We start from the raw sequence: 17,250 nt of genomic DNA on the forward strand, positions 1-17,250 counted from the left end.
TTGTACTCTACTATATTCTACTATAATCTACTTTGTTATACTATACTCTACTCTATTCTCCTATACTATGTACTCTACTTTATTCTACTCTACTCTAGTATTCTCCTATACTCTGTACTCTACTCTGTAATCTACTCTATTCTACTATACTCTACTATGCTCTATTCTACTCTATTCTACTCTATTCTACTCTACTCTACTCTATTCTACTATACTCTACTATATTCTACTCTGATATATTCTACTATAATCTACTCTATTCTACTCTACTCTATTCTCATATACTCTGTACTCTACTCTATTATACTATACTCTATTCCACTATACTCTACTCTCCTATACTCTACTATATTCTACTATACTCTATTCTATTATACTCGACTCTATTCAACTATACTTTATTCTCCAATACTCTATTCTACTATACTTTATTATACTATACTCTATTCTACTCTATTCTACTATACTATACTCTACTATATTATATTATACTATGCTCTATTATACTATACTCTATTCTACTCTATTCTACTATACTCTACTATATTATATTATACTATGCTCTATTTTACTATACTCTATTCTACTCTATTCTACTCTACTCTACTGTTTTCTACTGTACTCTATTCTGTTATATTCTACTCTACTCTACTCTTTTCTACTGTGCTCTACTCTACTATACTCTACTCGACATCTTTCTCTCCTCCCTCCTCTCTTGTCTCTCCTCCCGAGGTCTTGAGTGTGCCAGACACTGTGACTCAGTGAAATGCTCTCCTCTCCCTCCTCTAGGTTACAGTGACCTGGGCGTATCAGAGACGCCTCTCCTGTATAGCCTGTTGGTGACTCGCTGCAGTGACATGCACTGTGAGGAGTTCTGTGTGTATAAAGGGACCAGTCCAGAGCACTCTGCCTTCCTGCCCCCTGGGTTCAGATCAGGTCGATACAGGGTGTCAGCATCCATTACTGTAGAAGACCACCAGGGGGCAGCTATCACCGCTCTCAACAAGTAAGGGCCATTAAGACGCATTGGGCACACACTGTGAAGATGAATTTATGCATGTGTGTGGGTTCTTATCATGTGTGTTTGTGTGTGTGTGTGTGTGTGTGTGTGTGTGTGTGTGTGTGTGTGTGTGTGTGTGTGTGTGTGTGTGTGTGTGTGTGTGTGTGTGTGTGTGTGTGTGTGTGTGTTATCTCACAATGTGTGTGTGTGTGTTTTGTTATTGTGTGTGTCCCTAGCTCTGTGGAGGTGGTTCTTCCAGACAGTCCTCCAGGCTACAGCAGCCTGCCCCACTGGCTCAGTGAGCTGACCTCCACCACACTCAGACAGCTACTGAAACAGGGAGACTCACAGAGGGTCAGAGAGCTGTCCCTGGCCCTGATCACTGTTCTCAATGAGGTAAGATACACTCCCATCCATCCATCCATCCATCTATCCATCTATCTATCTATCCCTCCATCCATGTCTATCTCTCTCCCCCTATATGTCTGTTTATCTCTCTCTCCCCTATATGTCTGTTTATCTCTCTCCCCCTATATGTCTGTTTATCTCTCTCCCCCTATATGTCTGTCTATCTCTCTCTCCCCTATATGTCTGTCTATCTCTCTCTCCCCTATATGTCTGTTTATCTCTCTCCCCCCTATATGTCTGTCTATCTCTCTCTCCCCTATATGTCTGTTTATCTCTCTCTCCCCCTATATGTCTGTTTATCTCTCTCTCCCCTATATGTCTGTTTATCTCTCTCTCCCTATATGTCTGTCTATCTCTCTCCCCCTATATGTCTGTCTATCTCTCTCTCCCCCTATATGTCTGTCTATCTCTCTCTCTCCCCTATATGTCTGTTTATCTCTCTCTCCCCCTATATGTCTGTTTATCTCTCTCTCCCCTATATGTCTGTCTATCTCTCTCTCCCCTATATGTCTGTCTATCTCTCTCTCCCCCTATATGTCTGTCTATCTCTCTCTCTCCCCTATATGTCTGTCTATCTCTCTCTCCCCCTATATGTCTATCTCTCTCTCTCCCCTATATGTCTGTCTATCTCTCTCTCCCCTATATGTCTGTCTATCTCTCTCCCCCTATATGTCTGTTTATCTCTCTCTCTCCCCTATATGTCTATCTCTCTCTCTCCCTATATGTCTGTCTATCTCTCTCTCCCCTATATGTCTGTCTATCTCTCTCCCCCTATATGTCTGTTTATCTCTCTCTCTCCCCTATATGTCTGTTTATCTCTCTCTCTCCCCTATATGTCTGTCTATCTCTCTCTCCCCTATATGTCTGTCTATCTCTCTCTCCCCTATATGTCTGTCTATCTCTCTCCCCCTATATGTCTGTTTATCTCTCTCTCTCCCCTATATGTCTATCTCTCTCTCTCCCTATATGTCTGTCTATCTCTCTCTCCCCTATATGTCTGTCTATCTCTCTCTCCCCCTATATGTCTGTCTATCTCTCTCTCTCCCCTATATGTCTGTCTATCTCTCTCTCCCCCTATATGTCTATCTCTCTCTCTCCCCTATATGTCTGTCTATCTCTCTCTCCCCTATATGTCTGTCTATCTCTCTCCCCCTATATGTCTGTTTATCTCTCTCTCTCCCCTATATGTCTATCTCTCTCTCTCCCTATATGTCTGTCTATCTCTCTCTCCCCTATATGTCTGTCTATCTCTCTCTCCCCTATATGTCTGTTTATCTCTCTCTCCCCTATATGTCTGTTTATCTCTCTCTCTCCCCTATATGTCTATCTCTCTCTCTCCCTATATGTCTCTCTATCTCTCTCTCTCCCTATATGTCTGTCTATCTCTCTCCCCCTATATGTCTGTTTATCTCTCTCTCTCCCCTATATGTCTATCTCTCTCTCCCCTATATGTCTGTCTATCTCTCTCTCCCCCTATATGTCTGTCTATCTCTCTCTCCCCTATATGTCTGTTTCTCTCTCTCTCCCCTATATGTCTGTCTATCTCTCTCTCTCTCCCCTATATGTCTGTTTATCTCTCTCTCCCCTATATGTCTGTCTATCTCTCTCTCCCCTATATGTCTGTTTATCTCTCTCTCCCCTATATGTCTGTCTATCTCTCTCTCCCCTATATGTCTGTCTATCTCTCTCTCTCTCTCCCCTATATGTCTGTCTATCTCTCTCTCCCCTATATGTCTGTTTATCTCTCTCCCCCCTATATGTCTGTCTATCTCTCTCTCTCTCTCCCCTATATGTCTGTCTATCTCTCTCTCCCCTATATGTCTGTCTATCTCTCTCTCTCTCTCCCCTATATGTCTGTCTATCTCTCTCTCTCTCTCCCCTATATGTCTGTCTATCTCTCTCTCTCCCCTATATGTCTCCCCCTACCGTGCTCTCCCCCTGTACCCATCAGTCAAGCAGACATCAATGTGGTCAGCCAGTGAGGCAGAATCCCTCAGTCAGGAGAGAGAGAGAGTGGTGGTGGTGTTGTCTATGAATAGCGACCACCTGTTAACTACTCCTCTCATTTCCTCCCTCCTCCCACCTTCTCCTCTCTCTCTCCCCCTCTTCTCCTCTCTCTCTCCCCCTCTTCTCCTCTCTCTCTCCCCCTCTTCTCCTCTCTCTCTCCCCCTCTTCTCCTCGCTCTCTCCTCCTCTTCTCCTCTCTCTCTCCCCCTCTTCTCCGCTCTCTCTCCCCCTCGTGTCCTCTTCTACTTTCTCTTTTCTCGTTTACTTCTCTCCTTCTCTTCTCCTCCCCCTTCTCCTCCCCCTCTTCTCTTCTCCTCCCCCTTCTCATTCTCTTCTCCTCCCCCTTCTCTTCTCCTCCCCCTCTTCTATCCTCCTTTCTCACCCCCTCTTCTCTCCTCATCACAGAATAAAAAAAAATAGATATATATTGTGTTTTTCATTATTTGCTCTGTTTATCCCTCTCCTCCCCCAGTATGAGCAGACCCGTCAGTCGCCGATAGTATCCAGGGCGGAGCGCAGTTACCGGGTCATGGTGCGTAGTGACATCACCAGAGCTCTCACGGCCCTCGACCTGACTACAGTTAACGACATCCAGCAGACCTCCGCTGCCCTGGCACAATGCACGGTGAGACACACACACCTGGTGAGACACACACACACACCTGGTGAGACAGACACACGGTGAGACACACACACGGTGAGACACACACACACGCACAGTGACACACACACACACACACACACGGTGAGACACACACACACACACACACACACACACACACACACGGTGACACACACACACGGTGACACACACACACGGTGACACACACACACACACACACACACACACACACACACACACACACACACACACACACACACACACACACACACACACACACACACAGTGAGACACACACTACCGAGGTGGCCTCTATGAAGTACCCTGCCCTGGCACAATGCACGGTGAGACACACACACACACACACACACACACACACACACACACACACACACACACACACACACACACACACACACACACACACACACACACACACACACACACACACACACACACACACACACAGTGAGACACACACTACCGAGGTGGCCTCTATGAAGTACCCTGCCCTGGCACAATGCACGGTGAGACACACACACACGGTGAGACACACACACACACATACACACACATACACACACACACACGGTGAGACACCCACTACTGAGGTGGCCTCTATGAAGTACCCTGCCCTGGCACAATGCACGGTGAGGAGGGGAAAGAGAGGAGAAAGAAAGGAGGGAGGGAGGGTAGAGGGGCAGGGTGAGAGGGAGGGAGGGAGGTTGGGAGGGAGGGGCAGGGAGAGAGGGAGGGAGGGTAGAGGGTCAGGGAGGGAGGGAGGGTCAGGGAGAGAGGGAGGGAGGGTAGAGGGGCAGGGTGAGAGGGAGGGAGGGTAGAGGGAGATGGAGGGAGGTATGGGACGGAGGGTGAGAGGGAGGGACCGGCAGGGAGGGAGGGGCAGGGTGAGAGGGAGGGAGGGGCAGGGAGAGGAGGGAGGAGGGGGGGCAGGGTGAGAGGGAGGGAGGGAGGGAGGGAGGGAGGGAGGGAGGGAGGGAGGGAGGGAGGGAGGGAGGGAGGGAGGGAGGGAGGGAGGGAGGGATGAGAGGGAGGGAGAGGAGTTTTTCCCCCTGTCTCATCCGGTATAAAGTTATTGAGTATTGGAAAGTTTGTGTTCTAGGAAACTAAAGTATTGACGTGTGTGTGTGTGTGTGTGTGTGTGTGTGTGTGTGTGTGTGTGTGTGTGTGTGTGTGTGTGTGTGTGTGTGTGTGTGTGTGTCAGGCGGTGAGTCGTGAGTTCATCTGTGAGGAATGTCAGAACAGCACGTTGAATAAGCTGGAGTTGATGTTGGATATACTGCAGACTGACACCAAGCAGGGAACAGTCACACCTACTGAGATAGCAGACAACATCCTCAACATCATGGGTGAGTACACACACACACACACACACACACACACACACACACACACACACACACACACACACACACACACACACACACACACACACACACACACACAGTTGAATGTTCTTCCACTACTATAACCACAAATCTTCTTCAGAAAATGTCACTAAGACTACTTTCCAAGACTCTACAGAATGTTTCATCTTTACCTCCTCCTCTCCCTCCTCCCTCCTCTCCCTCCTCTCCCCTCTCTCTCCCTCCCTCCCTCCTCTCTCTCCTCTCCACCTCCCTCCTCTCTCTCCTCTCCACCTCCCTCCTCTCTCTCCTCTCCACCTCCCTCCTCTCTCTCCTCTCCACCTCCCTCCTCTCTCTCCTCTCCCTCCCTCCTCCTCCTCCCTTCCTCTCTCTCCTCTGCCTCCTCTCTCTCCCTCCCTCCTCCTTCCTCTCTCTCCCTTCCGCCCTCCTCGCTCTTCTCCTCCTCCCTCCAGGTGACCTTATCCATCAGGTAAGCCAGTCGGCCTCCCAGCAGCTCTTGGGGTCCCTCTACCCCGACCGCCACCTGGACTCCTCCCTCGGGCCGGGCCTCTCTTCCCTTCCCCAGCCTCACCACCCCTTCCTCCCCGAGGCCCACCCCCTGCGCGTAGCAGCCAAGGCCTATAATCTGTCGTCGGTGCTGATGCGTATCCTGATGCACTCCCGTGTCCTTAACGAGGAACCACTGGTGCTGCGGGGGACGGAGATCGCCGCCACGGGAAAACGGGCCGACCCCCAGTCACTGTTCTGTTACCACGACGATGACTCACCGGGTAGGTGTAAGAGGTGGAGGTGGAAAGGTGTGAGTGGGGGGCGTGAGAGAGGAGAGAAGGGAGGGGGTGTGGGGGGTATGAGTGTGTGTGGGGGGGGTGTGAGAGAGGAGAGAAGGGAGGGGGTGTGGGGGGTGTGAGTGTGTGTGGGGGGTGTGAGTGTGTGTGGGGGGTGTGAGTGAGGAGAGAAGGGAGGGGGTGTGGGGGGTGTGAGTGTGTGAGTGTGTATGTGGGGGGTGTGAGTGTGTGTGTGGGGGTCGTGAGAGAGGAGAGAATGGAGGGGGTGTGAGTGAGTGTGTGTGTGGGGGGCGTGAGAGAGGAGAGAAGGGAGGGTGTGTGTGTGTGTGTGGGGGGTGTAAGTGTGTGTGTGTGGGTGCTGTGAGTATGTGTGTGGTGAGTGTGTGTGTGTGTGGGGGGGGGGGGGGCGTGAGTGTGTGTGTGTGTGTGTGGGGTGTGAGTGTGTGTGTGGGGGTCGTGAGTGTGTGTGTATGGGACGTGATAGAGAAGAGACAGGAGGGGGTGTGTGGGGGTGTGAGTGTGAGTGTGGGGGTTGTGAGAGAGGAGAGAAGGGAGGGGTGTTTGTGTTGTCTTGTAGGGTTGAGAGCTGATTTGAAGACGTTTTTTTATCTTAAATCAGACAATGTACTAATGTTTTCTATTAGTATTCTATTCTGTTCTATTAAATACAGTTATTCTGTTCTATTAAATAAAGTTATTCTGTTCTATTAAATAAAGTGTTTCTGTTCTATTAAATAAAGTTATTATGTTCTATTAAATAAAGTTATTCTGTTCTATTAAATAAAGTTATTCTGTTCTATTAAATAAAGTTATTCTGTTCTATTAAATAAAGTTATTTTGTTCTATTAAATAAAGTTATTCTGTTCTTTTAAATAAAGTTATTCTGTTCTATTAAGTAGTTATTATATTATATTATTATATTAAGTTCTATTAAATAAAGTTGTTCTATTAAGTTCTATTAAATAAAGTTATTCTGTTCTATTAAATAAAGTTATTCTATTAAATAAAGTGATATTGTGTTCTATTAAATCAAGTTATATTGGACTGTGTTCTCCCCAGAGTGCAGAAGGTTCTCCATCCCCAGAGCCTTCAACAACAGTCTGAGCAGAGCAGCTACCAGCGTGGTACAACTCATGTTCCAGGTAAGTGTGTGTGTGTGTGTGTGTGTGTGTGTGTGTGTGTGTGTGTGTGTGTGTGTGTGTGTGTGTGTGTGTTTGTGTGAGAGTGACTGTCCGTCAAAGTACCTACACATTCATCAAGTCATCATAGATGGGTATTCCTTCATACCTTTTTTAATCTCTCCCCTACCATCCTTCCACCCTCCTCATCTCTCCCATCCTCCCTCCTCATCTCTCCCTTCCTCCCTCCCTCCCATCCTCCCTCCCCATCTCTCCCATCCTTCCTCCCTCCCATCCTTCCTCCCTCCTCATCTCTCCCTTCCTCCCTCCCTCCCATCCTCCCTCCCCATCTCTCCCTTCCTCCCTCCCTCCCATCCTCCCTCCCTCCCCATCTCTCCCGTCTCCAGGTGGAGCCCAATCCGTTCCCCTTTAACTTTGTGGCCAACTACACCGTCAGTACCGAGGTATGGACTTGTTTCTTATTTATACTGTCTGTATGATGTCTTTTCTATTATTGAGGATTCATGATGTTGATATCAATGTCTTCTATTCTAATCCTAATTGTAATCCATCCTAATCTACTCTAGGTGGCCTCCATGGAGTTCCGGGCAGAGAACGGTTCCCAGATCCCAATCTCAGACCTCGACGACAACCAAGCCATCACCGTTGCCGTGAACAATGGCAGCGCCACCGACAGCAATGGGGCAGGGGTGACGGGAGTCCCTTTAGCCGGGGCCATTAACGTGAGCCGGTGTGACTCTGTCATCGTACGGGTCAGCGCCGGTAACTCCAACCAGCAGGCCGGACTGTTCATCCAACTCAACTTCACCACCCTGGACGGTAAGAATCATAGGAACAGAATCACAATAGAAATAGAATCACAATAGGAATAGAATCACAATAGGAATAGAATCACAATATAAATATAATCACAACAGAAACAGAATCACAATTGGAATAGAATCACAATAGGAATAGAATCCCAATAGAAATATAATCAATATAAACAGAATCACAATATAATCACAATAGGAACAGCATCACAATAGGAACAGAATCACAATAGGAATAGAATCACAACAGTAATAGAATCACAATATAAATAGAATCCCAATAGAAATATAATCAATATAAACAGAATCACAATATAATCACAATAGGAACAGCATCACAATAGGAACAGCATCATAATAGGAACAGCATCACAATAGGAACAGAATCACAATAGGAACAACATCACAATAGCAACAGCATCACAATATAATCACAATAGAAACAGCATCACAATAGGAACAGCATCACAATAGAAACAGCATCATAATAGCAACAGCATCACAATAGGAACAGAATCACAATAGGAACAACATCACAATAGCAACAGCATCACAATATAATCACAATAGAAACAGCATCACAATAGGAACAGCATCACAATAGAAACAGCCCTAACCCTAACCCTAACCCTAACCCTAACCCTAAAGGGGCAGTGTTGTATTTTGAGACAATAGGAACAGCATCACAATAGAAACAGCATCACAATAGGAACAGCATCACAATAGGAGCAGAATCACAATAGGAACAGCATCACAATAGAAACAGCATCACAATAGGAACAGCATCAAAATAGAAACAGCATCACAATAGGAACAGCATCACAATAGGAGCAGAATCATATTAGGAACAGAAACACAATACAAAACCAAATCACAATAGAAACAGAATTGCAGTATAAATATAATCACAATATAATACCAATACCTGCTTTATGTGTACCTCTTTATAGTAAGTTAGCAGGGTATGTGGGACTAAAGTGTATTTTTCAATTGCCAAATAAGTAATTAACATTTTTGGTGTATCAATAGAGTTGTATTGAATTGAATAGTGTATAGGGGCAGTATTTAGGGGATGTACAGAGAGGAGGTAAGCTCACCCCTGTCCCCTACTCCTCTCCAGACGGGGTGTGGTCAGAGGTGCGCGAGGCGGACCCCTCCATCATGACCTACCTCCACTCCTCCAACTGGCCCAACGAGTTCAACTTCACAGACAGGAAACGCATCACACTCAGCATGACCAGGGGGCGGGACCTGGACCACAGGAAGTACACCTTCTTCCTGTCCCCAGAGTGAGTGGTCGCCACGGAGATATGGAATGAGTCAATGTTCCTTCTATGGACTGCCACGCACAATTAATATCAGCCTGCGCAGAGAAGCACGAGACAGAACCTCAACTCAGCTTTCTAGTTTTCCCCGTTAACACTAACAACGTTTCCCTGTGAGAATTGTGCTCGAATCAACGCAATATTAGCCACTTTCAATGTAACATACCGAAACAAACTGAACTATGCAAGACTTAGTATGCAAAACTAACTGTGAAAGAGATTTTGTTGTAGGCAGAATGCTTCGGAGTAGGATTCCATTGCATTGACACACACTACTCAGCCGTACTCTATACAGACCGGTGCGCCATAACCAATCAGAGCTGCAGTAGGCCTATATTCAAATAGACCATTGCCATATATGGATCTGTGCCATTCACTTTGAACTGGACTGTGTTTACAGCATGAGCGGTCGTGGGTAGATGCGCTCGTTTTGAGATCAAAGCGAGAGCTACATGTAGGGATGAGTGCACATCTGTTCATATCCTCTGCCAGTTAGTGAGTTACTGGCCCAGTTATAGATCATTTGTAGTCCTCAATGGGGGAGTGTTTGTTTTCTACAAGACACAACACGTGTGCATTTCTAGACATCTTTGAAAAGCCAGTCAGTTAAAGAGTTTTTTTTGTCTTAAAGGGGCAGTGTTGTATTTTGAGACAGGCTTGAATAAGCTAAGTAGCCAATAGGCAGAGGGTAGCATAATTTGTCTGATTCTCTGGAATAATGGTATGGGAATAAAATGGTTTCTTGCATCAAACGACTCAACAACATTTTCAGTCGCCTCCTTGTCTGAAGGACAAGTGGATAAACAGGTTCATGTTAAGCCCTGAATGTTTTTATCACAAGTTTCATAGAATGTAGGCCTACATTGAACACCACACATTGTCTGCTACTGTTGGCTGAATGATAGAACAGCTATTTCCATGTTAAAATGTTATGGGATGCATTTTCTCCATTGTTTTTGATGGTAGACCAAACTGGTAGGTCTACATTATGATCAAATAGCCACAGTAGCCTACTTGTCCACTGTTAAAACTGTAACTTAAAGTGGGTACAGCCTCAGTGGTCACAGTAAACGTGTGCCAGAAGTTGCACAGAATCTTCACAACATTGAAGTTTGCGCTCAGCAGACCTGAAATGTGCTCAGTGCAGAAAGCAGTTGGAGGGAACAGTGGTCGTGACCCTACTATCAATATTACATGTTACTGTATCCAGGCACTCATTGTCTCTCTGTCTCTCTCTGTCTCTCTAGTGGTCTCTCTCTGTCTCTCTCTGTCTCTCTCTGGTCTGTCTAAGTGGTCTCTCTGTCTCTCTCTGGTCTGTCTAGTGGTCTCTCTCTGTCTCTCTAGTCTGTCTAAGTGGTCTCTCTGTCTCTCTCTGTCTCTCTCGTCTGTCTAAGTGGTCTCTCTGTCTCTCTCTGTCTCTCTAGTCTGTCTAAGTGGTCTCTCTCTGTCTCTCTCGTCTGTCTAAGCGGTCTCTCTCTGTCTCTCTCGTCTGTCTAAGCGGTCTCTCTCTGTCTCTCTCGTCTGTCTAAGCGGTCTCTCTGTCTCTCTCTGTCTATCTACTCTGGATGTCTTATGTTAAGTCATGAGATGAACTTCCTCTTGTCAAGAGAGTGAAACACTTCAATAGAGACGTTGTTCCTACTGTAAATGCTGTGTATACATGTCAACTTCGGCAGCCATTTTGCTCAGATCTAACCAACCACCCCTCTCTCTTCTCCGGTTGCCCAGGTCGCATGACACGACCCTGGACTACTATGTCAACGTGACAACGGGCTGTACCACTGACTCCCCCAGCGCGGGAGTGCGTCTGGAGGTGGGTGTTTGTTAAAACTTAAATATATAACTCATGGGCGCTTAGAGTCAGTGTCATAACACATTTTAAGTGCGTTATAAAGGACGTTATAAAGCATTATACATACACTTACAGGACAGTTTATTAGGTGCACCACCCTGTTCAGGAAAAGGGATCGCTCCTACAGACAGTGAGTCACGTGTCCAGAGCTTGCTATATAAAGCAGGCAGACAGGCATCGAGGCATTCAGTTACTGTTCCATTGAAAGTTACAATGGACAAAACTAGTGACCTATGAGACTTGTGTGGTTTGATGGTTGGTGCCAGACACGTCGGATCCAGTGTCTCAGAGATGGCCGCCCTCCTGGGCTTTTCACGCACGACAGTCTCGGGTTTCCCGAGAATGATGTGACAAACACAAACCATCCAGTCAGCGGCAGTCCTGTGGGTGAAAACAGCTCAGCAAACATTCGGTGCCACAAACAGACAAATAACGACACAGTACAACAGTGGTGTGCAGAACGGCACAGAGGAAAACACAACTCATCGATCCTTGTCCCGGATTGGCTATTACAGCAGACGACCACACCGGGTTCCACTCCTATCAGCTAAAAACAAGAAGAAGCGGCTCCAGTGGGCACGCCGTCACCAACACTGGACAACTGACCCATCCTGCCTGGTGGCGGTGGTGTACTGGTGTGGGGAATGTTTTCCTGGCACACGTTAGGTCTCTTGATACCAACTGAGCACCGATGGAACGCCACAGCCAATCAGAACGTTGTTGCTGACCAAACCCAATAGAACATCTCTGGGATGAGATGGAGCGGGATGTTGGCAGCATGAATGTACCACCGTCCAATCTGCAGCAACTGTAACACCATCACGTCAGCATGAACCAGCATCCCTGTGGAACGTCCCCGACACCTTGTAGAATCCATGACCCGAAGAATTTGGGCTGTTCTGGAGGCAAAATGGGGGGGGGGGTACGACCGGGTACTAGATGGGTGTACCTAATAAACTATCCGGTGAGTGTATGTACTTGATAGAATCTGTTGTTAAACCCTTCCTCTGTCTAGGGTGGTGACACACACTGACAAGCTCTCTAAGGAAACCAAGTGTTGACCTGCGTTGAAAACCCTGACCTTCCCTTCTAAATATCTCTCTGACTCATTCCATCCCTTCTCTAGGTGGGTGTGTTTGCGTCCCTGTGCCAGTACTTCAGCGAGAGCGCCAAGCTGTGGCGTACGGATGGCATGGTGCCACTGGCAGAGACTAATGCCAGCCGGGCCGTCTGCAGCACCCGTCACCTCACAGCCTTTGCTGCCAGTCTCTTCGTTCCACCTGACGCTGTCACCTTCATACGGCCTGTAAGTAGGGGCTGCAGGTAGCCTAGTGGTTAGAGCGTTGGGCCAGTAACTGAAAGGTTGCTAGATCGAATCCCGAGCTGACGAGGTAAAAATCTGTTGTTCTGCCCTGAACAAGGCAGTTAACGTAGGCCGTCATTGTAAATAAAATAAAATTCTTAACTGACTTGCCTAGTTAAATAAAGGTTAAAGGTTGTTTTTTAAAAGTAGAGATACACCTGATAAACACACACACCTGATAATACACACACAGATGGCGCCGACAGAGATGCTCGCCTCGCTTCTCGTACTTAGAAAACTATGCAGTATTTATTTTTTTATGTATTATTTCTTACATTGTTAGGAAATTAATGGAAATCTTAAGTGTTAATACATTCAGCCGGGAAGAACTATTGGATATCAGAGCGACGTCAACTTACCAACATTATGACCAGGAATACGACTTTCCTGAAGTGGATCCTTTGTTCGGTTCACCACCCAGGACATTGGATCTGATCCCAGAGGCCGACCCAAAACAACGTCGCCGCAGAAGAGGAAAACGGAGCTGCCTCTCACCGCTTCGGAGTATATTACTCACCAGTGTCTAGTCTCTAGACCACAAGGTAGACGAAATTCGAGCAAGGGTTGCCTTCCAGAGAGACATCAGAGATTGTAACATTCTCTGTTCCACAGAAACATGGCTCTCTCGGGATACGTTATCAGAGTCGGTACAGCCACCTGGTTTCTTCATGCGTCGCGCCGACAGAAATAAACATCTCTCTGGGAAGAAGAGGGGCGGGGGTGTAGCCTTATGAGGTGTGGTGTGATCATAACAACATACAGGAACTCAAGTCCTTTTGTTCACCTGACTTAGAATTCCTTACAATCAAATGCCGACCATATCATCTCCCAAGAGAATTCTCGTCCTCAAGGAACTTCACTGGACTATGTAAGCTGGAAACCATATATCCTGAGGCTGCATTTATTGTAGATGGGGATTTTAACAAAGCAAATTTGAGAAGAAGGCTACATAAATCTATCAGCATATTGACTGTAGCACTCGGGCAATACACTGGATCACTGCCACTCTAACTTCCGCAATGCATACAAGGCCCTCCCCCCGCCCTCCCTTCGGCAAATCCGACCACGACTCCCTTTTCCTCCTACTGTCCTATAGGCAGAAACTCAAACAGGATGCACCCGTGACAAGAACCATTCAACGCTGGCTGATCTGACCAATCAGAATCCACGCTTCAAGATTGTTTTGATCACGCGGACTGGGATATGTTCCGGTCAGTCTCAGAGAACAACATCGATCTATACGCTGATTCGGTGAGTGAGTTTATAAGGAAGTGCATAGGAGATGTTGTACCCACTGTGACTGTCAAAACCTTCCCTAACCAGAAACTGTGAATAGATGGCGGAAGTTGCGCAAAACTGAAAGCGCGACCCACCGCATTTAACCATGGAAAGATGACTGAGAATATGGCCGAATACAAACAGTGTAGTAATTCCCTACCGCAAGGCAATCAAGCAAACGATATGTCGGTATAGGGACAAAATGGAGTCGCAATTCAACGGCTCAGACACTAGATGTATGTGGCAGGGTCTACAGGCAATTACGGACTACAAAAAGAAAACCAGCCACGTCACGGACACTGACGTTTTGCTTCCAGACAAACTAAACACCTTCTTTGCACGCATTGAGGATAATACAGTGCCACCAATGCGACCCGCTACCAAGGACTGCAGGCCTCCCCTCTCCTTCTCCGATGTGAGTAAGACATTTAAACGTGTTAAACCTCCCAAGGCTACTGGCCCAGACGGCATCTCTCAGAGCATGCCCAGACCAGCTGGCTGATGTGTTTACAGACATAATCAATCTCTCCCTATCCCAGTCTGCTTTCCCCACATGCTTCAAGATGGCCACCATTGCTCCTGTACCCAAGAAGGCAAAGATAACTGAACTAAATGACTATCGCCCCATAGCACTCACTTTTGTCATCATGAAGTGCTTTGAGAGACTAGTCAAGGATCATATCACCACCACCTTACCTGCCACCCTAGATCCACTTCAGTTTGCATACCACCCTAACAGGTCCACAAACAATGCAATTGCCATCACACTGCACACTGCCCTATCCCATCTGGACAAGAGGAATACCTATGTAAGAATGCTGTTCATTGACTACAGCTCAGCATTCAACACCATAGTACCCTCCGAGCTTATCATTAAGCTTGAGGCCCTGGGTCTCAACCCCGCCCTATGCAACTGGGTCCTGGACTTTCTGACGGGATGCCCCCAGGTGGTGAGGGTTGGAAACATCTCCACCCCGCTGATCCTCAACACTGGGGCCCCACAAGGGTGTGTTCTCACCCCTCTCCTGTACTCCCTGTTCACCCATGACTGCGTGGCCATTCACGCCTCCAACTCAATCATCAGGGTTGGCAGACGACAGTACAGCGGTAGGCTTGATTACCAACGACGACGAGACGGCCTACAGGGAGGAGGTGAGGGCCCTCAGAGTGTGGTGTCAGGAAAATAACCTCTCACTCAACGTCAACAAAACAAAGGAGATGATCGTGGACTTCAGGAAACAGCAGAGGGAGCACCCCCCTATCCACATCGACGGGACCGCAGTGGAGAAGGTGGAAAGCTTCAAGTTCCTCGGCGTACACATCACTGACGATCTGAAATGGTCCACCCACACAGACAGTGTGGTGAAGAAGGTGCAACAGCGCCTCTTGAACCTCAGGAGGCTGAAGAAATTTGGCTTGTCACCTAAAACCCTCAAACTTTTACAATTTGAGAGCATCCTGTCAGGCTGTATCACCGCCTGGTACGGCAACTGCACCGCCCACAACCGCAAGGCTCTCCAGAGGATAGTGAGGTCTGCACAACGCATCACCGGGGGCAAACTACCTGCCCTCCAGGAGACCTACACCACCCGATGTCACAGGAAGGCCAAAAAGATCATCAAGGACAACAACCACAGAGCCACTGCCTGTTCACCCCGCTACCATCCAGAAGGCGAGGTCAGTATTGGTGCATCAAAGCTGGGACCGAGAGACTGAAAAACAGCTTCTATCTCAAGACCATCAGACTGTTAAACAGTCATCACTAACACAGAGAGGCTGCTGCCAACATACAGACTCAAATCATTGGCCACTTTAATAAATGGATCACTAGTCACTCTAAATAATGCCACTTTAGTAATGCTTACATATCTTACATTACTCATCTCATTTTATACCATCTATTGCATCTTGCCTTTGCCGCTACATGTACATATTCTTATCCCTTCCCTTTAGATTTGTGTGTATTAGGTAGTTGTTGTGGAATTGTTAGATGACTTGTTAGATATTACTGCACTGTCAGAACCAGAAGCACAAGCATTTCACTACACTCGCGTTAACATCTGCTAACCATGTGTATGTGACCAATAAAATGTGATTTATTTTGACACACCTAGTAATACACATCTGATCCAAGCCAGCCGCCTGAGGAAACACACTGTAATGTTACGATGCCATACTGTGAAATCAGCTGACTTTCACACACACACATTTCCTCACACTCTTCTCTCCTCTCGTCCTTTAGGAGCGGGGGGGTCCCAGCCTCGTGGTGTTGTTGACGTGTGTGGTGGGGTTGCTGTGTTACGCCGTGGCGGCGGCCATCTTACATAAACTTGACCAGCTGGACCTGAGGAGGGCGGGGACGGTGCCGCTCTGTGGACACGACGGAACATTCAAGTACGAGGTGCAGGTCAAGACCGGCTTCAGCCGCGGGGCAGGTGAGAAGGCAAAGGTTACGGATTCAAATGGAAAGAAATCAGACTTTTAATCAATTAGACTTTTATTCACAAAGGGCAGAAACATATCACATAATTGCCATCAAAGGAAGATTTGCACAAATACTCAAGTCATGCCCACGGATCCATTGTTGGGAGACAAACAGCAACCCCCTCAGTCTGCAACCCTCAGACAGCAACCCCCTCAGACAGCAACCCTCAGACAGCAACCCCCTCAGACAGCAACCCCCTCAGACTGCAACCCCCTCAGACTGCAACCCTCAGACAGCAAACCCCTCAGACAGCAACCCTCAGACTGCAACCCCCTCAGACAGCAACCCCTCAGACAGCAACCCCCTCAGACAGCAACCCCCTCAGACAGCAACCTCCTCAGACAGCAACCCCCTCAGACAGCAACCCCCTCAGACAGCAACCCTCAGACTGCAACCCCCTCAGACAGCAACCCCTCAGACAGCAACCCTCAGACTGCAACCTCCTCAGACAGCAACCCCCTCAGACAGCAACCCCCTCAGACAGCAACCCCCTCAGACAGCAACCCCCTCAGACAGCAACCCCCTCAGACAGCAACCCCCTCAGACAGCAACCCCTCAGACTGCAACCCCCTCAGACAGCAACCCCCTCAGACTGCAACCCCCTCAGACAGCAACCCCCTCAGACTGCAACCCTCAGACAGCAACCCCCTCAGACAGCAACCCCCTCAGACTGCAACCCTCAGACTGCAACCCCCTCAGACAGCAACCCCCTCAGACAGCAACCCCCTCAGACAGCAACCCCCTCAGACTGCAACCCTCAGACTGCATCCCCCTCAGACAGCAACCCCCT

At 47.7% G+C, this 17,250-nt stretch overlaps 1 protein-coding gene across 1 annotated transcript in view; it reads left to right on the top strand.

Moving 5' to 3' along the window:
• The window catches only part of pkd1a (polycystic kidney disease 1a), a 175,601-nt gene that overhangs the window by 112,297 nt on the left and 46,054 nt on the right, over positions 1 to 17,250 (top strand). Inside the window, exons 30-39 of the mRNA XM_055907434.1 lie at positions 3,887 to 4,039; positions 5,259 to 5,403; positions 5,874 to 6,191; positions 7,266 to 7,348; positions 7,732 to 7,788; positions 7,912 to 8,164; positions 9,278 to 9,446; positions 11,211 to 11,295; positions 12,461 to 12,640; positions 16,218 to 16,410. Coding sequence (XP_055763409.1) covers positions 3,887 to 4,039; positions 5,259 to 5,403; positions 5,874 to 6,191; positions 7,266 to 7,348; positions 7,732 to 7,788; positions 7,912 to 8,164; positions 9,278 to 9,446; positions 11,211 to 11,295; positions 12,461 to 12,640; positions 16,218 to 16,410 — 1,636 coding nt within the window. The remainder of the gene's footprint in view (positions 1 to 3,886; positions 4,040 to 5,258; positions 5,404 to 5,873; positions 6,192 to 7,265; positions 7,349 to 7,731; positions 7,789 to 7,911; positions 8,165 to 9,277; positions 9,447 to 11,210; positions 11,296 to 12,460; positions 12,641 to 16,217; positions 16,411 to 17,250) is intronic.

This window comes from Salvelinus fontinalis, chromosome 40 (assembly GCF_029448725.1).
Source record: "Salvelinus fontinalis isolate EN_2023a chromosome 40, ASM2944872v1, whole genome shotgun sequence".
Classification (NCBI taxonomy): Eukaryota; Metazoa; Chordata; class Actinopteri; order Salmoniformes; family Salmonidae; genus Salvelinus; species Salvelinus fontinalis.